Source organism: Patiria miniata, unplaced genomic scaffold (genome assembly GCF_015706575.1).
Source record: "Patiria miniata isolate m_02_andy unplaced genomic scaffold, ASM1570657v1 HiC_scaffold_9, whole genome shotgun sequence".
Lineage (NCBI taxonomy): Eukaryota > Metazoa > Echinodermata > Asteroidea > Valvatida > Asterinidae > Patiria > Patiria miniata.
In genome coordinates this window covers 27,456,324-27,483,068 of record NW_024037076.1, presented here as the reverse complement: position 1 = coordinate 27,483,068, position 26,745 = coordinate 27,456,324, and the positions used below count along the sequence as shown (strand labels likewise).

Here is a 26,745-nt window from a genome sequence, read left to right as displayed (position 1 = left end):
GAACAAGTAAACTTACTTTAAATTAACATATTTCATGTCCTGTTGACATGGAAGCCTTCAAAATAAATTGTGAATAATTAATGAAGAAAAATACATATTAATAAAAAAAAATAGCTTGCACATGCACACGCACTAAATCCTCGTGTGACTCTGTTGCCATAGTGACCCTTCACGCATATTCGATGAAGTTATATAGATGGCCAATGAAATGGCACGTTTGGTGATTATGCAGATATCTTCTTTCTCCAGCTTTTCTGTCCACGCGTCCAGCGATATAACCGGCATTTTCGCTGAGAAGGTCCTCATCAACATTGGAACGTGGTTGATATCACACTTGCATCGCTCGCTCTAATAAAATACACCCTTAAATCTCAATCCAGGTGTAAGAGAAAGTCTTACTTTGGTTGTTTAGCTCTGCGGTTATTTTCTCAACACAACATATAGTTCTAGCCATGTTCCAAGCACGAATTTATCCCGTGTCTGCTTCGCCGAGGTGTGCTACTCCGTCCACTGAACTCGAAACCGTCGCGGTGAAACGAAACATTGGATGTCGACTTGGACTATGCATTGGTCTCCAACAAGACACAGTGCTGAAGAAACAACAGCGTCGCCAAGTGTGGATAATGGTGGTGATGACACTTATTCCCATCATAACTCTGGCAATCCTGGCAGTTGTTCTGATGACAAACTCCAGCGTGTACACCGTCCGGCTGCAATGGCTGAGGAACGAGGTCGGTGGAAGCGTGGAGAACGCCGGTCAGTTGATCCACCGCCTGCAGATCGAGAGGGGAATGACCGCCTTCTACCTGTCTTCCGGCAACAGAGAAGAGCTGGACAAACTCCTGGGCATCTACGAGCAGACCGACTCGGCCATCGATAACATCTCCTGGGTAAACGACAATCCCCGTGAGGTGCCTGATTTTTTTGAAAGCAAGGAGCGCTACCGGGCTCATCTTGTCCTATTCCGTGAGAGGTTTGTGTCAACAGGTGGATCCAACACGAGCATCCCCGACATCATGACCTTCTATACCACTGATATAGATGTAATCATCGGTTGGCTCTCGGAGGGGATACAACTGCATGATCCCGCCGGTGGGCTCTGGTCCAAACTCATCTCTTACCAGCTACTGCTTCTAGCCAAAGAGCACACCGGCAAAGAGAGAGCCATCGGAAGCATATTCTACTCGCGCGGGGGTTTCAGCCAAAACGATGACTTCATCTGGTTCATGAATGAGAGTGTCGCGGGGAAGAGGTTCCTGGACATAGCCTTACAATTCTCATCGTTTCTACAACAGGCCTTGAAGGAGGCAATCGACAACAATGTGACAAGTCAAATTGAGAACATGCGATCCGAGATCCATCTCAATAATCACCAGTTGCTGGAACCGTCACTAGCCAAGGGTGACAGGTGGTTCCAAAATATGACCCATTTCATCAACGACCTCCTCCAATTACAGACTAAACTGGGCAACTCGATCATAGAGGAGCTGAACTCCGACATGAAATGGAGCTTGTCGTACGTGGTGGCCTACGCCTTTCTGCTCTTCACTGTTCTCATCACGGGCCCACTGATCATCCGGGGCATCATCCGCCAGACCCATCACATCCAACACGTGGGCGACTCCCTGCATCGCAAGACGCTGGAACTCCGAGAAGAAAAGAGGAAATCGGACTCGCTGCTGCATGAGATGCTACCCAAGGTGGTAGCTGAGCAACTCAAGCTGACGGGCCAAACACCCGCTGAGAGCTACGACGAAGTGACGGTTTTCTTTTCAGATGTGGTCAACTTCACTGCTATGTCGGCTATCAGTTCACCTATGCAGGTACGATCATAATCGATTGGAAATCCCAGCTGTCTGCATTAAACGGCCCGCAAAAAGGTATAAAACAATTTTTTTTTTTAGAATCAGATAGGGCCTAAGCTTTTGAGTGTAGTGATTTCTGCTCATGACACCATTTTCAAAGGTCCTATAAAGAATGGATGAGCGAAAATACTCGATTCAAGAAAGTGAAAAATGTTTTCCTTCATTTAAAAACAGTGAACATTGAAATGCGTTTATTTTAATGAAGCTATTTATTTCAAATAAAATAGCTTTATTCAACACAGACATAGGCATTCAGAATGTTTGGTGTGCTGATCTTTCAAATTCCTCAGTTCAGTTACTGCGGTAACAGAAGGGACTTTTCCCAAAAGAAGTCAATGCCGTTTTAAAATTTCTTCCACTTTCGTAGGTTTTGGACACACCACCTTAATCTAAAAGACGGAAGTTGCATATAATAGACCTACCAATATTTCGAATCCTAAAAATGATTTTGTGAGACAAGCGTTTCACAACATTCTCTATTGTGCCTATGAGCCACCAAACGAAGTGCATATTTTTAACTTCAAGATTGACATCGTACTTATCCGACAATGGCTTTTTGCTGACCGTCATTGTTTACTATAGTAAGCCTATTCTTCACAAACCCAAATGCATTTTGAAGCGTCGTAAATAAATCATCGTTATTTATACACAAAAATGTTCTTGCGTAAAGGAGTACCATTTTGCCGCATGGATGTCGACTTGTTCGTCGGCAAAAGAAGTCCTCGCTTCCGTAACCTCTGAAAGGCGCATTGTGACTCATCCTGTTACGTCAATCCAAGTTACGAATCCAAACATTTCCATGACACAAAACCAAAACCCAGTGTCAACAAATATAACAAAGCATATGGGAGTTTTGCATAATAGAAATATCTCGAGTACAGTGTGCTGCGTAAGGATTGTCCAAGAAGTCGCCTATGTTGATTTTGCTGAATATACGAACGTAATTATCCCTGCTGAGGTTGAAGAAGGATGCCGATTCATGTTAATTAAATTGTTGGACTGAACTACAGGCTTGATTTGCTCACCCCACAGTATCAGCCATGAAATGTCGGATCCAATCATGTAAATGACAGTTCGATAATAGTGGGCGGTATGTGGTTTTGAGTTTCATCATGCCTTTGTGTTGAACGTCTGTGAGTCCCGTAAATTGAAAGTAAAGTAGTTTTTATAAAATTAATGCCCCCCCCCCGGTTTACCCCTGAAAACGAGAAATCACTATGGAGCTCCGTTTTCCGTGATGTATTCACATTTATGCCTACACATGAAAGGGGCAACTTTACTCGGATACTAGGAAAATGCGGGAGCGCCCTCTGCTGTTCCTGCACAGAGCCGATAGAAAGTCCTCTTAAATTGACTGGTGAATAATAAATAATTGACTTCGTTCAACAATTTAACCGCAAACCTTTCTTGTCAAACCTCTTTAATGAACGACGTAGAATAACGGGTTAAAGTAAACCTTTTTTAAACAGTATTTAAAGATGGTATTTTGTTAAAAATTGATGACGGTACCGGTAAAGAATTAGTCGTTGTTAACGTAGATGCCGAAATAATAACGACGTGACCTCTTCAATCCATTATTTACTGTCTTATAGTGTCCCCCAATAATTAAGTTTCTGGATATCCTGTGCCCTCTTCTCTTGCATTTATTCATTTTTTTGGCAGAACTGCCTGACGCTGTACATGAATATTATATGAAACCTAAAACAGGCCAAAGGTTTTTAAATTAGTTTTTAATTTATTGATATGTTTATATGATCCTCTAACGATGTTCGGAGCAATAGGAACACCCAAGAAAGAGAGCAGAGTGTCGAAAACAAATTAATGTCGTTTAGTATGGAAATGTCACGGACGACTGTGGGGTATAGTGTAATGTGTACCAAGACATAACAATAGGTCCGCTCAAATAATTTGATAAGTGGTTTCAAGGCAAAAATACCATTAAAATGTGGGCTGCATGAAAAAGCCTATACAATATGTTTAAGCGGTCAAAATGAAATGTCACGTAGACGTGTATCACAAAATAAGGAGTACTGATTCGGTGCAAACTCCTACTGGGACTCACGAAATAGCAGACGAAATCAGCCCCACGCTTACACTTTTAAATGGTATAACGGAATTAGAAAAAAAAAATGATATCCATTTTAACCAAACCTTATGTGTGTGATATAATTCCAATTTTGCTGCCGAGTTCATATTTCAAGTTATAATTCCACGTCTCGTTTGAATTCACCAACCGTCTATATTAGGTTACGCGAAATCATCTGCTAATATATAAACACAATGCAACGTGGTTTCCACGGTATGAATTTGGAGCCGGATCGGATATCCCCGTGTTTTGTTCCCTAAAAAATTGGTGTTTGCTGGGTTTTCGCCCATCCCGTGATCAGTTATTCATGCCTTATTGAATAGTTTAATGAATTTGTGTTGTATATTACGGCTTTATTTCTGTAATATTTCTGAAGTACTTGTATCTGTAAATATTAATGGTCGTCGTATGTTTCACCAATGCACCTCCTTATGAGGTGAACTTTACTTGACATTATTCAATCATTTGTAATGTACGCAGGGCCCCAATGGAAACCAGTTTTTAAACTGTTTGGGTATACCCTGGGTAATAATAATAGTAATAATAATAATGTAATAATGCATAATGCGCCTTTTGCGTACTAATGATCAAAAGCGCATTAAAGTGCCTACATTGAAAGTAGACAGAAGAGCATTACGTTGTCGACGAGTATTAAATGGAATAAAGAAATAAATAAAAACCGCAAGGCCAGAAATTGCGACAAGCAAATGTAAGACATAGGGTACATGAAAGGCAAAATGCATGTCCAACATGAAACAATCACGGTAAATTTCTATAGCATGATGACTCGCACATGAAACTTCACAACCTATTACAGAATTAATCACCTCAAAATAACGCATTTTAACAGTGAAGTATGGACTAAAAAGCTAAGCCAGCAGGAGCAGGAGTAATGTCCACGGCAATATATTCTGTGGCAAGTCCTGCTTGTTTATAGTTAGATAAGAAAGTAAGTTTGGAAACAAATAATATTCTTCAATACTCACAAAACCGAGCGTAGATCTCGATTTAGCACGAAGCACTTTCCAAGTCGGCAAATCAAAATTTCAGAAGATACGCAATCCTCTTTGATTGAAATTAAACAAGAATTTACCGTTAACTGATGTATAAGACTGTGATAATTTCCAACAATTATCCTCGTTATATTTAATTATCAGTTACATATTAATTACGGAAAAGGGTACCTTATAGGGAGACACTCCCATAAGGTTATGCACAACAGTTTGTTCAACTCTAATGAGCCCCCAGCTAACCCCAATTCCCTTATCCTACGCCCACGAATATTGATATATTTATGTTTTGAACCACGAGCTGTAACCCTAGCCTATTTTGCGACAAATCTGGCCTCTAAATTGGTGTTGTGACAGTATGTCTCCCTTATGTCCGATGTCCCCTATTCAACCTTGGCGTTCTCGGATTGTACTTTATTATCATCCTCGTTCTTAATACATGTAGTAGACTATGGGATGAATAATATATCGTGTGGGAATGGCATACAATTCGTCACGCACTCTTCTGCATATCGTGTTATACAGGGAGAAATTTGGTTGTCAATGTACTGGCGTGTACATTGAGTGGCAGCCAGAAAAATGGACAGATGACAGATAAGGAATTTCAAAGAGTCTTGTAGACAGCCCTTGCATGTGGCATCATTCTTTTGCACGGTTTTCTGAAGACAATATTCACGAAGCCTGATGGCTGACTCAACCATTGATGGAAATTTAAAAAAAAAAATCCAGTCGGGAAGAAGTGTAAGAAGAATTCGTACAGTAATCAGTGGGTCGACCGGGTCTTCGGTATCTACGGTATATCTAGGTATTGTGCAAACCCGCTCACCCCTAATACGAATCAAATCAAACATGAAATAGCCGTCTAAATCAGATAAAAACAGTTCGAGTCACGACACTACGTGACAAAACTTCACACGGCATAAAACAAATCAAAAGCCACGTCTAAAATAATAGATTCCTTCATGAAAGAAATTCGTGGTCGGTTTAATAAAATGCCAAGTTCCTTTTGAGAAAGTGTTTTGTAATTATATTGACTACCACACTGGAGCGTCAGGTAACTGATGGGAACAAATCTAACAGGAAGTTTTCATGCTAAAATCCAAGTTGAATTTCATCTCTGTTCATTTGGCACATTAGGCCTCCCATAAGGGAATAAACAACATTTGCAAACATCAAAAACAAAACTACCAGATTATTATGAAATACCTTACTGGACTGTTAGTGAATGACATTCTAAATAATCCTGTAAAATCGTGGCACCTGGTGTGCTGTCATTTCCAAAAACGTGGTATTTTTGTATCATTTTCCAACGCTGGTCGACCGACCAGCGTTGGAAAAAAAATGGCCAGCTAGACTGGTTCCCTGACTTTACGATTACCGTTTCATCTTAAGTGTGTCAGGGAACTAGACTACAGGAACATGATTGTTTTTCTTGGTTTTCCTAGCATTTACGAACACAAAACCTCAAACAAGTCAGTGTAACAATATTTGCTTTAAAATACTAACCCCCCAAATCCATGATTCTCAAAATTACAGAAAAAGGTACATGTGGACATCAATGGGCTATGAAATATTTTACTCGCAAAATAATAAAAACTTCAATAGTATTGCAATTATCGCGTGGAAGGATTTCAGGTGCAAAATGCTGGTCCCATAAAACGTCCGTGTGCAAATCTATAGATACACAGTTAATTTTGTTTTCGGAAATGTTGCTTCAAAAACAAGTATACTTTCACTTTTGTTGGACCAGAACTCTTACATGCAGTGCATTGTTAGTTACGGCCTAGGGTCCATGAAGTGATTTTTTTTCTAAGGAACATATTTAATGCAACTTTCTACTCCTCTTAAATGTATTGAAACTATGTGACATTCCTTTTTGGTTAATTTTACATGATTTTTAATTTTTCGGCCATGCTTTTCCGGACAACTGAGGGCACTATTGCAGTGATGTCATTTCAGGAAGTCACTGTAAGTCACTGTAGGGATTTTCTGTTCGAATTGCGAACCAAAAAAGTCGCTGCTTGAAAATATTCATGAGAAAAGTTTGTTCATTTGCTTATTGCCGTATACTAGCACAACAACAAATCGCCAAAGAAAATAAATATACGACAGCGAACTGTCCAAAATTCTGGCAAATGCTGGTGCTAAAATGGCTGTCAGATTGAGGTTTCTGCCTGAAATGACATCATACTTTTGCTCATGATTATGGAAACTAGCACTAGCATAAAAACCAAAAAAAGGCACCAAATTACCCTTGAAAATGGCAAAACGTAAATTTAAAATAGGGTTAAAACTAATGGGACACAAAGGTGCGTTTCCAAGGATCACGTTAAAAAAAAATTCATTGCATGGCCCTTTAATGCGATGTCAGTCTGAATATGACACTTTTTTGTAATTTTTGGGGTTTTTTTTCTGCAGAAAAAGATCCGCATCAAAAAGTGTGTTCCCTTGCACATAATATGCAAGAGCTGTTGAGTGTTGGTATAGTGTCCTATTTTTGTGAACGAGTCATGAATACCCTTAAATCTTTATCCGTCGCAGTGTGGATAGACGGAATTAACTCAGTACTTAAAATTTTTCGGGTCGCACTGGGAGAGCATCAACAAAAAGTTCATTAACGATATTTGCAAATGCATTTCTGTGTGTGAGGTTCTGCACGTACACAATGAAGGACCCGCGAATAAGTATGTCGCCCGTTAGGTTAAAAAGTGGCACTAAGTTCTTCATACAACTTATGCACGAGTCGGCCATATTGAATTGAAAGTGAGGTAAAATCGTAATTTTTGGAACTTGCGAAGAGAAATGATAGCAGGTCAGTTACTAATTAATTCCAGTCTGCTTCAATGAATAATTAAAGATTTGTGACTGAACTTTCCCTAATATTTAAAGCCAGATTAAAAAAAATGACAATAAAATAAGGCTGCATTATGCCTTCATATTATAGTCTGGCGCCATCCCATTCAACAATTAACAATTAATGAAATGCATTCAGGGAACTCGACCAAAATAGGCAACTCGAGCATAAGACCCATACCTTTTAAAGCTACCACTGATGCCGGTAGACTGGCTATTCAACGGAGGCCAATCGCTATCTCCGTATATCCTGTCAAAGAGAAGTCTCTGAAAGCATGTCACGACGCAGAAGGCTTTATCCCCCTTCCCATTATTTCTACTCTATGTAGATAGGCATTTTTGCGGTGACTTATTTCTCGACCTTTCCGGTGCTTCTTTGATTTGCAAGAAGGTATTAGCAGAAGGGCAAGGTCGCTTAAGTTTTCATATATGTGGACTACACAATAATGACACATTCGTTAGTTGCATGTGTGATGTATGTCAAGTACGATAAAATCACCAGAGGATAGAAACTTGCTGTCAAGTCACGTAGCACGAATTTGCTCTTCAGCTGAAAGAGCGTCGGCCCTGATTTACGTTCACTTATTAAATTTCGACACTTGTCCCAGTCAGTTGCACTCAACCTTAATAGCTGAATTTTCGTTCCAGCCGTGTCGGGAACAGGGTACAACAACGGAGGAATATCGAGCTAAACGGAAGATTGAGGATTTTTGGAAGGGGAATGCACCAGTTGATGCTTCCGCCCTATATACCTTTATCATGCTGCCACCATTTCAGTCATGTTTCCTGTATCCAATAACAGTACCAGGCTATTTTTCCGTCCAGCCTCGCTATGGTTACGTTGATTTGATCGAATGGGAAAAATCAAGATGGCCGCGCATCATGATAATGGTCTATTAGTTCAAGGAGTCCGACTCCGTTCTAATACGCCGTTTTTTAAGTTTGGTTCCCGGTCCCTCCATTGTCCTTCGGATCTTGGAAGCTGCGGGCCACCTAATTCGTGTTCATGCATGAGTCAAGTGATTTTGCCATGCAATTTCTGGAAGTAGTGTTTTGAGTTAAAAAAAAAAATTACTAAAAGGTTTTGACCCCAGTGGTCAATGATGACCTTTGATGCCAGTTTGGTCATGTGACATGTTGGGCCGGGCGACTGATACTTTTGACAAAGTTTGGTTGAAATCGGTCAAAACGTGCAGGACCAACAGACAATTTCAACATTTGTTACTTAACTAAATAACTATTGGACTTTTAACGGAGAGACATGATGATTCGTTGGGCTGCTATCCCGTAGCTAAAAGTTGCCCTACGCTCAGTATAAAACAGATGAAAAGCTTATATATATATAACAAAGACAAACAAACTAACAAACAAACAAACAATAGTTTTGGTTTCAGACGGACTGTGGAGTTAAGGCAGAGCTTTCAAAACGTTCATCCCGATCTTGTCGGCAAGGAGAAGTCCACTTAATTATGTTGTTTTTACGGATTAAGATGAGTCAATAGTCAATACTGCCACCATGGAAGAGCAAACAGTTTCGAAGTAGGTATATATTTCTAAGTTCCACGCCAACGCAGAGAGTTAAATGTCACCCTCGCAGCTACCACAATAAAAGCCCATCCGTTGAATAGTTGACCGTGACATTTTACAAACAGGGAAATATCTTGAACAGGACATCTTGACTGTAATCGGTCTTATAATTTGTACACACAAATTGACTGCCGTTACAGCTCCACGCATTTTTGAGGGGAATTGATCCCGGAGATGAGACTAGTTTTAGAACCATCTATAGGCTTTTATCAGGTTGAAAAGTTCTACCTCACGTAAGACAAGACGACCTTTTTGAATGGAATAGTTTTCTGTTTTGTTGCGTTAATGAAACAATATCACGAAACCTCACGCGTCCGAGCTCTTACGTTGCAGTTATTAGGACTTCCTTTATAAAAAGGTCCTACTTGACGTTTGTCAGAAGAAAATGAATAACCAAAAGATAGCATATTGCCCTGTGTCGTTGTTTAAGTGAAACAAAAACAGGATTTCGCACGCGTCCGTGCTCTTTGGTAGCAGTTTGCCTTGAGAAACTTGCTCAACAATGGTATACTTGGTATTTAGTATCGAGGTTTCATAAACAACACACAAATCCCCATAAAACGAGCAATACAATGATGCTCAGTCTATATATACACGTCTTTTATTGTGGAATCGCGTTAAAACACAGTTGGTCATTGTGAAATGAATGAAAGGATCAAAACAGACAAAATGTAAGAACAAGAAGAAGCAAGGGTATAAGGATTACATGAACGGATGAAACGAGAAAACAAGCCATGCAATGCCACATCGAATAAGCCTATACATCACGAAGGGAGCATCGCTGGACACAATGACATTATGTGGCATGTTTTTCTAGTTTTTTTTCTAACGAGTAATTTTTCCACACAAAACGAATTTGGGTGCGTCTAAAAGCGACGCCCTTGCGTAATGGTTTTGCTGTAAAGGAAGCTACGTGCTAACACTGTCATTTCCTTTGGGGGGGGGGGTGGCAAAGTCGGCAGGAGGGACAAGTACCCCCCCCCCCCCTCCGTTTTGATACGCCAACGCATTGGCGGTGTAGCATGAATTTAGGTTTAATGAAATACGGACTCATTGGTAATACTGCGCATGCTCATGCATAGATAATTAGGAGAGGGACCGGTCACATGAAAGGGTATAACCAATAAAAGGGAAAAAGAGTCCAATTTTCATACGAGTCCGATTTTCATATGACAGCGGATCCAGAGAGGGGGAGGGGCCAAAGGGCTCCCCCCTTCAAACGATTTTTTATTAATCGGAGGCGTAAAGACGCCCTTTTTGTCTTAAATTTTTAGGAAATAGATTAAAACGTTGCATGTCTCCCTCGCAAGCCATTATAGCTACATATACCTTTTAGTTTTAATATTATCAATGTGGAAATAGTACACGATATTATAAAAACCCCTTCCTTTTTTGAACAAAAAAAATGCTCGAGCTCTCTCGCCCCTTCTCCCGAAAATTTGGTTTTTGATCAGCCCTTGCGCCGCTGCAGAAATGACATTAATTGAATAACAACACGATCGACCGAAAACGATAAGTCGCCGGATGATGACACAGCTGCATAAAAATGGTATACGACAGCAAGGGCGAACAAACACAACAGGATGCGCTCACCTAAATGTTAAAACAACATAATCGGATCAAAACATACAAGAAAAACACCGCCCAATGATAAACAAAATTTGTATGACACATATCGGCAGGACGCAATGTAAAACAGCTGAGTTCGGAGTGACTAAAAATAAACATCACCAAGGCCTTTTTTTGCGTTCCATACAAAGTCATATAAGCCCTTTTAGATGAGTGACAATTAAATGAGCTGTATTTCCAATTTCTTGTTGTCCAGGTAATAGTGATGCTGAACACTTTGTACCAATCTTTGGACGCCCTCATCGACCGTTATGATGTCTACAAGGTGGAGACAATTGGGGACGCATACATGGTTGTTTCAGGTAGACTTATAGCCGTTTGTCTAATTTGAAAGATCTACTATTAAGCGAAGTTTTAAAAGCTTTTGACATTATTTTGAACCCCAATCAACAGCCACTGCATCTATTCTTAACATATTTGGCGCAAACTACTGTTTTATAGACGTTTTTATACCGAGGAGCATTTAAGGCCTCATGTTTTGAAGCCGTTTCGTGAACAGCGTGATGTCGTCATCATTCATTAACATGTAATGAATAATGCATTTCAGATACGCGACGTCACTGGTTGTAGTTATTGGCAAAGGTTGATATTTCGTAAACGTAGGCAATTGGGAATTTTCATGGCTTAGGAATATTTTGCAAACCAAAGTTTGGTATGAAGGACAACATTATCAGGTTACATGGTTGGTTAATTATTGTTTAAGGTTTTTTTTCCAAATTTTGTTTCAGTATATAGCTATAAAATCCAAACAACAAACACATTGACAATAATTATTATGGTCATTCCCGTTTCCCTGCGCTATTTTGGTAAATGAGAATGACTAAAACTGACCATCTTTGTTGTATCATTCCAAAACATGTTTTGATCGTACGGCGAAAGGCATGCTCACTTGATTTAACTCTCTTGAGCTAAATTTATTAATTGCACCTCCCCCCCCCCCCCAAAAAAATAAAATCCTCCAAAAGTCAAAACCTGTTAACTCAAAAACTCTTCAAACTCAAAGTAAAACCTTATTCCCGTCACTTGTTGGTGAATAGAAAATCCATTGGATAACTCAAAACTCTGCTTAACTCAAAATTTGAAGCACTTCCCCTAAGGTGTGACTTATCGAGATTCTACTGTGTTCATACAATTGCTTCATATATGTATATACATACCAAGACAAAGCGTTTGAACAGATGCTCAGTGCAAGAAAATGTCTCTGGAAGACTGTTTGAAATTGACAGGAAATTGAAAGAAAAATCCACGGAAATGAAATGGCTACACGATATTATAAAGATGCGGCAGGTGCGGTTGAAGAGCCAATATTTTGGGGGCTAGCAGATCGGATCCAGAATTTTTTTCAGGTAGGCGTGCTGATATGTATATCGGTTATTTTCTCCGGACACTTAGACCTCCGAAAATCAATAGGTGGGGGAGGGGGGGGGGTGGTCGTGCCAATTTTTTAATGGGGACCGCTGATAAAATCCTACAATCAGGCACACTATATTAACTAAAAGTGTACAAATGTACCCTTCTCGTGACTATTTATTTAGGGGAGACCGTTCGGATGTACGTCACATTCTTATATTTTGCTAGTGCAATTCTTTTACCAACTTGATTCAGTGAAAGAAGAAATTGATATATAATACAAACGTTACCGATTTTGACAGCAATTTAGGCATGGATTTTGAGGTTTATATTGTACAGGGGATGAACACTGACAAAGAAATGGTCACAGCTCACTTATAATGATTAGCTGGTGACAGGACTTCGAGGACTCTGAAGACTATTTTTTTTTTTACATCCTTTTGGCTTATCGTCATTTTCTTGTACCCCACCAGGGGCTCCAAATCGCAATGGCAGGCGCCATGCACCAGAAATGGCCAAGCTAGCTCTGGCCATCTACCGAGAGATGGCTACTCTACACATCCCCCATCTGCCGGACCACACATTCCAGCTCCGCATCGGCATTCACACGGGTAAGGAAAAGAAACACCGAAGTTCACAAAGTTTTTCGGGGTTTGACCCATCAAAATGCTCATCATTCGTTGACGAATTGTCGATTAATGATGACCATTTTGGCACTGTGTTATCAACCTTAAGACCCAAGGGGAGCTCCACATCAAGAATTCCGGATCTCAACTCAACACGTTTTCCGAAACCGTGAAACTATTGGTAACAATTTAACTTATTTAAGTTGGTATAACTATTCTGCGGACCTGAAACTATAATATAGAAACTATACTTTACACATGTCATTCAGTATGACCTTGTATATGTGGCGTGTAGATAGAGTATAGACCTTAATCATGCTGCCACCATTTCAGTCGTGTTCCCTGTATCAAATAACAGTGCTGAATGATAATTTGTTTGTGCAAAAAGGAACCAGACTATTTTCCCTTCCAGCCTCGCTTTGGTTAGGTTGATTTGAATGGGAAAAAAATCAAGATGGCCGCAACATGAAACTGATCTATAATAAAATGACAATGTGTATGTAAATACTGAATAGCGAATCATCCCAAACGGAGTCTGACGGTGTCGAACGAAACATAGCAATTAGGGGGGCCTAGTTGTTTCATTGAGTACGTCCAATGTTTATATTTCTTTTGATATTTTTTAAGTCACTCGATTGTAAATGGACTAATTTCCAGTCTTCAGAAACTCATCGCGATGTGAATGATATAGACGGTGTTAATTTTTGGCGAACGAAATGTGTATTTCCTTTTCAGGTCCGTGTGCCGCGGGCGTAGCTGGCTCAACAAGACCGCGTTATTGCCTGTTTGGAGATACAATCAATACGGCGTCTCGAATGGAGTCTACTGGAGAACGTTTGTACTGTTTTTAAAACTTGCATTAATAGTTTAGGACTAAGGCTCCGTTAGTAACTTGTAATATCGATCCGCAAATTTCGAGTTAATCTATGTTTTTTCACATTCTCTGTCACTAAAAAAAGGAAATATCTCCCGTTCATTCTATTAGGAGAAATAGCTTCACGAAGCTGTCAGATTCTAATACGTTTTCTTTTGTAAGCGATAAGGGAAGGGCCTTGGTCGGGTACGAGCCAATAATTGAGAATTGTAGGCTCTAATAATAATATGTTGAGTCAGCTCACAACTCAGGTAATATGGCTATTTTTACAGAGTAAGCTTTTCCGGTCATTAGAAGCCGTGTAGGCCTAAAAGGTTATACGTTTGAACGTTTTTGAATGGGTTGGACGTAATTTTTCGCACTAAATTGAATTATTAACAGCAATGTCTTTCCAACTCTAACGAACTCCCACGGATCCTTAGTCCTGATTCAGCGGTTGTCTACTTCATCACCTTCAAGATTGTGACGGATGTATGTTTTATTTACTTTTCTACAGCTGGACGAATTCATATCAGTCAGGCCACACGGGAGGCCTTACTCCGTGTGAACAACGACGAAGGTGAAGATGAGGAGTTTTACGTTACACTGCGCGGTACATTAGACATCAAGGTTAGTCCATAAGACCATATGGCAGTATTGTTGTCATGAGTACTCAGGAAATCGGGTCAATTATAGGGTTGTATCACTAAAAAACTGTATTTGGATTGGATTTTAATCATTTCATCACCTGTTTTGTGCCCGGAGTTGGTAAGAATCAATATCTACACAATAGGTGATGGAAAAGTTGTGCGAACCATTTGTAAAAAAAAATAAGTTGTATTGGTGATCACCTCTGATGCCCCGTTTCAGAAAAGTTATTAATTCGTTTCAACATTCCTACAATTTTCCTTTTGCCCTTTTTAATAATTATGTCAGTGGTAATGTTAAATACCGTCGCTCGAGTGGGACAAGATTATGGTCTCATAAATGATACCAAGAACTTGTCACAGCAGTTGGTCGTACCATACTCTGGCATCAGTCCGTTACCAAAAAAGTAGCTTAATTTTTTTTAATTTTTTTTTTTATATTTGTTTGTTTTATTGAGAGGAATAAATGAGTAAGCTTGGCCGGTTTTAAACACCACGTTTAAGACCGGTTTTGTGTCTAAACGCTAATAATGGCATGAGCCGAAGGCGAGCCTCATTAGGCTAGCAGCGTCCCGTTCATAAATACCGTTTAGGTCCAAAAATCAAAACTTTTCGGTCCAAGACTCAAAACAAGCCAAATTTATATATTCCCAACGAATTTGTTAACAGTTTTACTTCATGTTTTTTTTTAAACACCCCTCTAGCTTTGTTTGGTATGTCCCTCTCCCGAGTATCCGGTTAGTTTGACGTCATGTCAATTCAACCATCAGTGGTCAGTGGTGCCTGCGCGTGTATGACTTTTTTTACTAACGAACCGAATAGTTGAGTAAACAACTCATTATATGAAGAATGGCGCACGCGTCGCGCGTACTGCGCGATGTGGCGCAAAACGCAGCTGTGCCGGTGTTGTGTGAATTTAGGACTATGAATACCGAATCACTGGTAGTATTGCGCATGCACTCACTGGTAGTATTGTGCATGCAATATAAGGGCGGGACCAGATTTCATAGGAGTCCACATTTCATGCGACACTGGAAAAGTGTTTTAAGACCAGCCTGCCGGTGTTTTAGCCACGTGACGGGCTCGCGACCAATGGGAAAGGGTAAACTCTCTAAGGTATTTATGATTGTTTTTGTGTGTGTGGTATTTTCAGGGGAAAGGTGCGATGACAACATACTGGTTATTAGAGAGGCCTGCCGTGGAAAACCAACAACCGACGTAGTGAGCACCGCACGGAAATAGACATATCAGGCAAAGAATATTTTATATTAAAAGGTGTGCATTGTCAGATGATAAACTATCATTCCGTAACCTATTACACGAAGAAAAAAAAAAAGGAGTCTAACTCAAGGATTGTGGGGTTATGTTATTCGTAAACTAGCAGTGCGTTCGATTACTTCCCCCGCGCTTACTCGTGCAAGCGCGACAGCGTTCGATTTACCTCTCACGTGACTTCTCGCGCTTACTCGAGCCTGGCCCAAGTGACCGACTCGCCGAGCCGGTTACTTGGGAAAGTATCCTATAAGGCCATGCAACGTCCGGCGGGCGCCTCAGGCCGTGTCCGAAACGGGCTTCCACGGAGCATACAAACGCTATGTAGCTCTATGCACGGAGCTACGGCTACGAATTATTGTCAGCGCGTCCCCTGGAAAAGCAAAAAAAAAAAAAAAAAAGAAGAAGAAGAAGAAAAAAGAGAAGACGCGAGAAGTCATATTGGTGCAAATTTAAGAGAAAGTCATATTGGTACAATCTAATGGGTGGGGGCCCCAACTCCATGTGGGGGCCCCGCCCATCCTGTCCCTACCCTCCTCTAAAACTGATAAATCGAGAATATGTTGACTGGATTTTTTTTTGGAAAGTATGTTTTGCCCCCCTCTAGAAAAAATCCTGGCGACGCCTATGTTTCCAGCTCTTGCATAAAACTTTACTTGAAACCGTTCGTTTATTTAGCTCCACTGTGCATGCCTGTCATTACGCGAGGAGCCAGGCGCGAGTAAGCTGGGGGAAGTTATCGAACGCACTCTAGCTGATCTGTTGAGACGGGGGAAAACTGCTGACGCAAATGAATAATTTGCGAGTGACGCAAGCCCTAAGATCTAAGGAGTGTTGATTGTTGCTCAGATTCACCCTTTTTTTGTAATAAAATAAAGATGGTAACAATTCCTTATGATCTGACTGTGACTGTAGTTGGTTTACCAATACTACGTTGTTGCACTGATGCAGAGAACTCGACATAAAACAAAATTACATCATCCTCGAACGTCCCAGTGTTAGTTAAGATTATACTTACTTTGTAATCACGTCCATGCACTGGGAAATGTCGCCCATCATTGATCATTCACAGAAATAACCAGACTGTTTTTCTTTATAATTGGATAATTGTATTATTTCATTATGGGAAAACATTCTCGTAAAAATGTGATCAGACACTTCACGTGTGCACAATTTGATTATATTTCTTTTGCTTTGTACGTTTGTAGACGCGAGGTGTTTGGATAACTAGGTGCCAATAGGCCTATGTGTCATTTGAAATGCGTTATTTGCGATGCCACAATTTGTGATTTAATTTGATTTAGGCTTCGTTTCGTCGCGTACGGTGGGGCATTTTATAATCTCGAATGATGTGTATTAACAGGCTTAAAACTATACAATTGCGGTTTTTTCCCGAACCCCTATTAAGACTGCTTGCTATTCTCTTGGGACATATCAATCTCAGGACATCAACCCCGTACTTTATTGACAAAAATTAACATAATAGGTAGTGTGATGTTTCATAAACCATGATTCATTGGTGCAGAATGAAAACTCTGTAAAAAGCGCTCAGTGGAAATGTGCGCCAGTATAAAAAAAGCTCTTGATCACAAATCATGCGGGTAAATGCCAATTTGGCAATTTTGTGGCCTTTATGTCTTTCTATAAGTAAGCAGCCAGAATCCATTAGCCTATGAATTATATTAATCAAATACATCTATAAAAAAATAATGTTTATGCTCTGAATTTACACTTAATTTTCTTCAAGTTACATAAAGACAAAAGCAGTGATCGTTTATGGGAGAATAAAAATATTTGGTTTCATGCGCCGATGTGACGCCATTGTGTAATTTGACTGACAATTGTAAATTCATCTGTCAAGAATAACTCTCAAAGTAATTTCCTTCGCTTTTCCATTTTGTAATATGCTGTGACAGTTTCGTTCCAAAGCCTCGGATGAAGATAAGCATTGTGTGCTTACAACATGTACAAGGAGACAATCTTTTAAGGATTTCTTCAATTTCCTTGAGCGGGTGCGTATTATCTTCACGAGATCCTTGTTGTCCTTGGACGTGGGGCAAGGTTGTTTTTTTCTGTGCCACTCATCACGTTCTTAAACAATTTAGCCTAAGGGCCCCGGAAAATTTTGGATTCTAGATGCTCTGTGGTGCAATTTGAGGCGACGCCTGGTCACTTTCCCCTGATTTTTTTTGAGCAGAAGTTTTTAAAATTAGAAGAAGAAATTTGGTTTTGTTTCAAATACATACTCTCTTGCTCTTGTAAAGTTTCTTCTGTTTTCAAATTTAGAGCATGTATATAATGTATAAATTGTTCCAAGATCGTGCTTTCTGATGTTTAACCATTTTTAACAGTTCCTAAATGTCTCATCAAATGTTAAGATTTAGTATATCAATATTAAGTGCGAGAACAAATTGCATGAACGTTTCATATTCATGTAACTATTCATTTAATTCAAGTTTGAAATCGGCGTAATTTGACCAATCTAAAACCAAAACAGTGAGTAATTAGGCCTATATGTACATTGCACCTGCGGCAGCTAATTAGTCTCGTGAGTCATGACAGTCCGAACATTAAATCATGCGATCCTCTTCAATAAGCCCTTCACATCTATAAAGGTAATTACGCCTACCATCTCATTCCCATGAGACACTGACAGCCCGACGTCCGAAAATTTAATCACGTGGTCCTCTAAGTAGACAGAAAATGTCAGACGTGTGACTGTCATGTCAAGATCCCAACAATAATTACAGTCGTAATAAAAACGTAAAGTAATCATCACTCATTGTTACTGTCAAGGCTTTGGGTTAAGTTCAAATCACTTCTAAATCTACAAGGTATATATACCTGAAAAGAAATGGAAGAGCCGCGGGGGGGGGGGGGGGGAGTACATGAATGTCGAATATGCTGGTGACTCAATGCAGTCAGCCCTCTGTCCACTCGGCTGGGCAGTGCCACTTAGGGACGCGGTTCCTGTGCCCTACAGTTGCAAGCAGTGGATGACTGACAACTCCATGCAGTGAGAGTACGATAGACAAGATTTTTTTAATGTTTGGTCGAGCGTACACAACCAGACTACTATGTACGGTTGTATGTATGGTTGTATCATTATTCTGTCAAAAATTATAGCCAGAGAAAGGGCAACCCCGTGTAAAATGCCCGTAGAAGGGCCGCGCGAGGAGTCCGCAAGCGCAAAGACAAAATGGCGTATTTTCAGGCTCTAAACTAATACATTTTATTTAACCTATAACTTCGAGTGCCATGGGTTTCATTTCATAGTCGCAAGTTATTTAGATTGTTTGTTCCTGTTATAATAATGACAACGATTTATTTTGTTCATTCTTGTGAATAAGATTATTTAATATATCTGTTGTATAATAATGCACAGGGTGAGTCAAAAAGAAAGTGGCCGAATTACAATTTTTTTGAAATAAAAAAATTGTGGCTCGCTCCATTTCATAAAAATAACATAGTTGTTGACTTTTTAGTAACTGATAATTTCTCGTCATTTGCATACTCTATTCCCAAGTTGTGTCTATTTTAATACAAGATTACAAATGCCAGCTGTCCACCTCTGATCATTTACCGTTCTGATGAATACCCATTGAATACAATGAAACATGGACGTTTTCCCACCTCCATGAACGAACGAAAACTTGCAAAGAAGAAAAGACAAATCGCCATCAATATTTCAGGGAGAAAAAACATAATTAAGTTGTTAAGTCATATTCAAACCGCATAATTCGACAGTAAAAAATAAAGGTTCGCTCATTACTCATGATTATAAACTCACTTGTGTTTGAATGCGTGTGTAATGTGTATTTCTCACTTAGTTTTATAGCGTCCAGTGGCATTCCATGAACAGCTATAAACATGGGTTCTTTTAGTAAACCATGTATAATTATAACTGCTTGCATTAATCAATTTCAGCGTTTCTTTTTCTCAGCCGAGTAGAAAAACATGCTCTTTACGTACTTCTGTGGTATATCAAACTTGATGGTTTTTAAGGGGAAACAGATGATTGATCTAGGTCACTTTCTTACAGAAGCAGTGACTTGGGTTGCTATCGTCAAACGCCGTAGATATGTGCAAGTCATACAGTAATACCACACCACCATATTTCGACTTTGTAAATTGGCAATTTCATTGTGCGCCCAAGAGCTAAACCAATGTCGTGAACTCAACCAGCTTCAAAACTGAGGCTCCAAAAACGCAGCCAAATCGACTGGCCTTTCTACCGGGACTGGAAAACGTACACGGAAGAACGAGTTATTGCTATAATGGTCATAATCAGCATCAGTGGCAAGTACAGGTACTTTATGTTTCGCAAACAAGTGGCGATGCAGCGGGAACGATTAAGGTCGATATAACCATGATTATGAAACGCAAATCAATGTAAAGAAGGCTCTTTCTATTGAAGTACGTACCCTTCTCCCTCAGTCACTCAACTTTAGCCTTTTCACCTTTGTGACGGAGGATGCTTCGATAAAGATCTACCATAGGGCAAAACAACAGTTTCCTGACTCTAAGATCTAAATCCTTGGCCGTTATGAAGGCCAAGGGTGACACGCACCTTGTTTTTCTTGCGTGTTATCACTACATGCTAGTGCGGAGGTACATGTAGGTAGGGCGGGTTAACGAGAAGTAAAACTCGTAGTTCTGTCAACACCTATCGATAACCACCACACATCTATTGCAACGCCTATGCTTGTTGCCACTTGACCATGACAGCTTTGCGCATTTTGATGATGTATCAGATATGGTATTCGTTTTTCTGTCAGGTTTCAAGTCCCCCTGTTGGTCTACAGTTTATACGAACTGAGAGAGGTGGTGGAGGACCATACAGAATTGCACAGTAATGAATAAAGTATATTTAAAGAGGGCGTTACGGTCTGAAATCCCCGATAATTTCATGTTTTGGATTGTTTACTGTTTGGAGTGTAGAAGGCTTTAAAAACAAGAAAATCCTTCATTTATCACCATGAAGTGCAAATATCACGATGGCCCTTCACAGCATTACCGGCTTACTCTACACAAGATATTTTATCACATCTGCCAGGCAGTTGCGCAAAGGGAACGCTTTCCCTTCGGTATCTTGTTGTCAGACTTTCTCTCTTTTTCAAATGCCGAAAATGTGGCCAAAGGGACATGGTGCGAACCGCCATGTTTTTAAATAATTTAAGTTGTTATTACTGATGAGGCCACCCTGCTTAAAGTTGGTGTTTACGTGCTTTTTGGGTGTGGCACCTTGAAAAAATAGTTTTTTCAAATTGAATGGATAATTTTCTAGTCAAACGGCCCACTACAAATAATCAATTAATTGATTTCAAGTTTGGAATTAAGAGCGGGACGCTCCTAATTTGTTTCTGAATAGTGTGCGCAATTTCTGAACTGGAGCGCGCCATTTAAAACCACTTTTTAAAGCTGTATAAAGGCCTGCAAAAATAAACAAGCAAATTTATTTGTTGCAGGACATTATATTCCTTTAAACTTTGTTCGGAAAAGAAAATTCGACCTTTCAAATTCCAAAACCTATACAATCACGCGCTGCATGTTCGTCAAGCTTTTTAAAAGCTTCTCCGTAGGTGATATTTGCCACACGCTTCACATCAAAGCAACAATACCTTTTCATTGAAAACAACTCAAATGACATCATTAGTCATCCTTCTATGTACCGCTTCAGATGTGGAAAGGAAATAGACGAGCAGACGTTTTGCATATTTTATGAACATCAACAAAAGAGACAACCATTATTTCCCTCTGCGCGACGCATTTTGATAACATTTTCAGACTCGGAGTCGGGTAGTTTCTAGCAATGCTATTCAATAATTTAGATATATCAAGTCAGTTTGCGAAAATAATTTACACGTTTCAAAGTGTATCACAAACGTATTAACATTCAATATACCTGTTTACATGTAGGCCTACTTTTACATGTCTTTGTTTGTGTTTACTCGACTAAACCACGGATGTCCCCGGTTCGATGCCCCATGAGTTTGTAAGCTGGATAAACACAATCTACAAAGAAATAAACTCAGAAACCTAACCATTTGGATCCAGAGAGTATAGACTCACGGACTCATTGACTGTCACTGATGGGCTGGGCAGTGCTATTGTATAGGATTACCCCGTAACGCCACATGAATGGGCTATTGTGTACACAGAGGCACACAAAGGCCTACAGTGAATAGCCATTCGGAACCGGTTGAATATATATATTTTTTTGTGATTTGGGAACAGCTTGGCTAGGCTTGCCTTGTCTTTCTTTATTGCCACTATATGAAGATTTCCATTTTACCTCAAAATGAGTCATCTGACTATTTTTTTTTTTACATCATTATGATGTCATCAAAATATAAAACAACAAACAAAATTCGAAGTCCAAAAAGTCACAAAAATTGGAGCAATCCGATTAAGTACCACGTGCATATTTTATTTTGCTTTCTGGAAGATCAATTAAAATCTTTGGAGTCAAGTGAAATGTCATACGATCTTTACTTCTGTGTACAGAAGATTCAGATTCCGCGGTTACCATTTGTATGATGTCGACCACAACAAGAGAGGTTTTTGGGGGACACTATTCTGCAAAAAAAAAATGGCGATAAAGCCTGGTGGAAAAGGGTAGTTTTTGCCATGAAGTGGACCTTTTCACCATAAAGCCATAAAGTGGACCTTTTCAACAACGAATGTATGTTACCCCCCCGCTCCCCATTTAAAATCTTAAAATGAACAAAAATATGTCATTTGCCTTCCGTGCCCCATTGAAAATTATGTGCACCCAGGTGCCCCCCCCCCGGCCCACCAGAATTAGGTTTAACCCTAGTCACGCCACTGACTGTAAATACCAAGTAAACAAAATAATTACTCTCTTTTTTAACGTTTTTATTTTTTCCGATTTCTATCGTCGAGGAGGAATGATCTTTAACTTAATAATGGGGACACTGTTTAGGTTCTTGGGAAGGTTCTTTCAACCTGGAGCCAATATAAGACCCTGGTATGGTAACTTGCTTCCTTTATTCTGATTCGATCCCGAAATAGCAAGCGATGGATTTATATCGTGTACATGGTGACTGTATTCTCAACGGGTATAGATCGGGGCGGAGTGACGTCATCCAATGAACACATCTTTTCATTGGCAAACTAGTTTTCGTCGGTTGCTATGTGTTACCATTCAGCACTCCAGACCCAAGAACCATTGAGTTTCAAGAACATAGGTCTGGGAGCTAGATAAGCCAATGTAAAAAAAATCCCAGATCCAAAGGTGCTTCAAACAGTGAAACATGTTACTGTTCGCCCACTGTGCAATTGTCTTTCTTGAAGTGCAATTTCTGTAATATTTTGACTTATTTATGATGCTGAAAATGTTTAAAATAGGACTAAAAAGGATAAGATACATGTTCAGGTGGAAAATAACAGGTATTTCAATCAAATTCATTTGTACTCTTGACATATTATGTACTGTGTTGTTTGTAAGGATTAGGACACAATGCACCACATGCAATTCATACGCAAATAGGTACATTGTAAATCCCTTAACTGTGGTAATGCCATTGGAATGGACCAAGAAAGAGTTTTGTTACCAAATGGGCATTTTCTCACCAAATGGGCATTTTCTCAGCAACCCAATATGCTGTTTTCATGCTTTTTTCAGCATTGGAAAAAAAAGCTCTCAGCTTTCATCGGATATCCAACACATAAAAACTCACAGATCACGTTTTTGAAAAAAAAAGGCAAATGTTTTAGAGTTGCATTTTTTGGGCACCCCGTACATGTCTAATCGTATTTGGTGTAAAATTGCAAGTTGGATGGGTATCAGTCTAAAATTACAACTTTGACAAAATTATGTAATTTTTTTTTTATGTCACGCCACAACGAAGGTTTGTATACGAAAACCAAGTTCTGATGATTGGGCTCAGGTCCACAGAGTTTATTGTTCCAATCCCTCAGACGTATTTAAGGATAACCAGGTAGGACTACCAAAAAACATACAAACAGACCCCTATCAAATATAATTTGTTCGAATATTAAAGCTTTCTTCCTTGCCTGGTCTATTGTGAAAGCTAACAAATGCCAAAAGATTTGCCCCACCCAAAAATTAATGTCTCTGAAATCTGTGTCGCGCTCCCATTATGTATACTTGTTAGCGTTGAATGACTGTTGCATTGCAACTTGGATTTACTGTCAAATAAATGCTCAAGACCAAGTAAAATAAGTAACATAACTAAGTAAAATAATATCCTGGAAATATCAACCACCAAAAAACAAGGTTGCCAGCGTCCAGAGTCGCCACTATATTTTAAATTTAAATTTGTCATCACATACATTCGAGACTTTGCTTCACTGTTGACATTTCTAACATGACACTGGTTTAAAATCAATCCCGCAATATTCCTCGGAGGCATTAGAGAAACAAGGTATTAAACAGACATTGCTTCAAAATTAGGTTTTGCCCTTCAATGGCATGATTGGAAATTGCCCATATAAAACACAAACATGTATCTAACATTGAGCTTATGGGGGGGGGATTGTCCTGTAAGATATTGATTGATAAAAAGAGACAAACAAGGTTATTTTGGGAAACATTATTAGACTGATCAATAGCACTATGATAAATAACTGTGGTAAAGTACATTCTTGTAAAAACGTTACTGTGCAGGACTACATGTTTGTTCAATTCTTCGCCTACATATATGGCCAAACCAACACTCACTGCTAGGATAGGTGTGTTAAGTCATAAATGAACAAAAAATACGAGTACCCCCTCGACTGTGTAAAAGCAGAGGGGCATGAAAGGGTCATGTTGGAAAGAATGTAGTATCCACACGCCACTTCAGCGCTTGTGTACAAAGTCTACGGAGAGTCAAGAATATTTTCAAAGTATATTCCTAACACATTGGAAATGTTTCTCAGTCCCATGCAGATTCATGTCTCATCATCCTTTTTCGCAATGAATGACCTTCATTGAGATGAAGTAAAAAGCAGCGTCAGGATGCAATGTTCTTTCCCATGTGGGCACCATCTTGTCTGCAATGTGTCATGTACACGCATCTCATTCAACACAGACAGGTAACTCTCCAGACTGGTTCCTGCCTCTATAATCGTTCTAAGAACGATGGTGGAGGGGCTTGGAACCAGTCTACTTGTCTCACTTACGAGCCATAGATCTGATCAAAACAATGAGTAGTGTGTATGAACCAGGGAAGCGCAAGAGTCCATCAACTGTAGTTGAGACTGTGGTAAAGTGCAACGGCGCCCTCTGCTGTTCACACATGAGGTGAATTTCCCTTTTAAAATCCTAGGCCCTTTTCATACCAGGCTTTCGATGTTTATCTTTGACTGAGCCCAGTGTAACATTATTTGTTAATCCCTTAAGGCAATCAGTTACACCACAGGAGGCCAGTCCACAAACAGTACAGTTTACTTCCTGCTGGATCTACCTTTTTGAAACCCCATACATGTTACATGTACAGGAATAGTCTGACAACTTCATGATTTCCATTGTTTGTGCATCAATTTCAATGATCAAAGAAAGAAAACATGGTTTCATTACCCGACAAAAACGAATATTACGTTTGATTTAATTTATGAAAAATCTAGGTGCACTTAGGCAGAAGAAGGATTCAGGCATGCCATACTAGTCGTTAAGTCAAGTGATACTAATTGTTCCCTGATGGTGGTAGGCATTCATCTGGTGCTGAACTGCCTCAACGAGATAAAATCTTGAGATAAGAGAGATCCCTAACCCTGATTCAGTCTTGATGAAAAACCCAAATTAAAGGCCGCTGGTCGGGTTTTCTTTTATTGGAGGCATGGCATGCAGGGGTTAGTGTACGTAGGTACATTTCTGGAGAAGACCATGATAAAAGACAAATACTACGAACATCCCCCACCCAAAAACTGTACAGCCAAAAAACTTAGCTCTGTAAAACCTAATCATGCATCATCGTTTAAATTGCAAAGGGATATGATGCATTGCTTGATCTTTCCTCATGTTGCCTCTGTGTCGACCGTCATCTTCGATTCCACATATTCAAGGGCTTTCCGCTTGACTTCAGCCACGTCCGCCTCAGTGCCGCACTTCTTCTCAAACTCCAAGTAGCGCTTGAAGAAGAACTTCATCTTTTTGGCCGAGAGACTGAGGTGGATGACTCTTTCAAAGAGGTGTCTGGTGGGAACACGAAAAGATCAGAAGTCAGGGTGCGATATCACACATAAAGACTGTGGGCTCCGTGCGCGAACAAGAGTTGGGGCTATCCCGAATATACCAAAATTTGAATATTCGATCATCAATCGAATATTCGAATAGCTTTTTGCCGGTTTGAATATTCGAAAAGAGAAAACTGTGCATATGTGCAAGTGATTGTAGCGTTATTTTCATTGTAAACTTACCTTTTTTATTTTCAGATGATACTTTTTGTCAACGATAACTTTCTTGTCCACACATGCATGTGTTTATTGGTCCTATTAAAGTACTCAATTTTCACAGAAAGTAACAACCACTAGCATAACTTTTTCTCAATGGAGCACATCACTTCAAACAGCTTTAGCATGGAATTTGTTAATTTCACACTGCAGAAAAAACACAAACTTGGGCTTTTCAGAAAAGCAGAAGTCTGGTACCTGATGGCCTGCACATCTGCTTGCTTGATCATCATGTCAAGGTAGACTGACCAGATGTCGGTTCGCTTGGGGTAGTTGCTCAGGACATTCTCAAACATGGTTTTGCCGCGCTCGGCCTCGCCAAATTTGAACTCCATCTGTGCAAACTTGACAATCACATCAATGTCTGCAAAAATGAAAAAAAGTACTGATAAGTAAAAATTCCCTTTTGAGACACTTGGGAGGCATCCAACAAGAAAATATTTGTAGAACAGGCTTAAGGGAAACAACCGACCCATGGTTATTAAGCTCAAATAAATTTCCTGCACAAAAGTCCTGTTACAATGGGAGCTTTGTATCAAACTGAAGTA

The 26,745-nt window shown here is 39.7% G+C and overlaps 2 protein-coding genes across 5 annotated transcripts in view; one reads left to right on the top strand and one right to left on the bottom strand.

Moving 5' to 3' along the window:
- The first annotated feature begins 284 nt into the window (after positions 1-284).
- Positions 285-15,898, top strand: LOC119719979. The gene is made up of 6 exons (XM_038189467.1): positions 285-1,823; positions 11,227-11,332; positions 12,854-12,991; positions 13,742-13,840; positions 14,377-14,489; positions 15,660-15,898. Exons 1-6 carry the CDS (start codon positions 453-455, stop codon positions 15,726-15,728), a joined length of 1,896 nt encoding a protein of 631 aa, XP_038045395.1. The 5' UTR covers positions 285-452; the 3' UTR covers positions 15,729-15,898.
- Positions 15,899-25,400: 9,502 nt separating this feature from the next.
- Positions 25,401-26,745, bottom strand: part of LOC119720013 (protein RRP5 homolog) — a 37,143-nt gene continuing 35,798 nt past the window's right edge. For all 4 annotated transcript variants that reach the window (XM_038189507.1, XM_038189508.1, XM_038189510.1 and 1 more), the window contains 2 exons: positions 26,396-26,561; positions 25,401-25,940 (listed from right to left, as the gene is read on the bottom strand). In XM_038189507.1, coding sequence (XP_038045435.1) covers positions 25,763-25,940; positions 26,396-26,561 — 344 coding nt within the window. In that variant the 3' untranslated portion in view covers positions 25,401-25,762. The remainder of the gene's footprint in view (positions 25,941-26,395; positions 26,562-26,745) is intronic.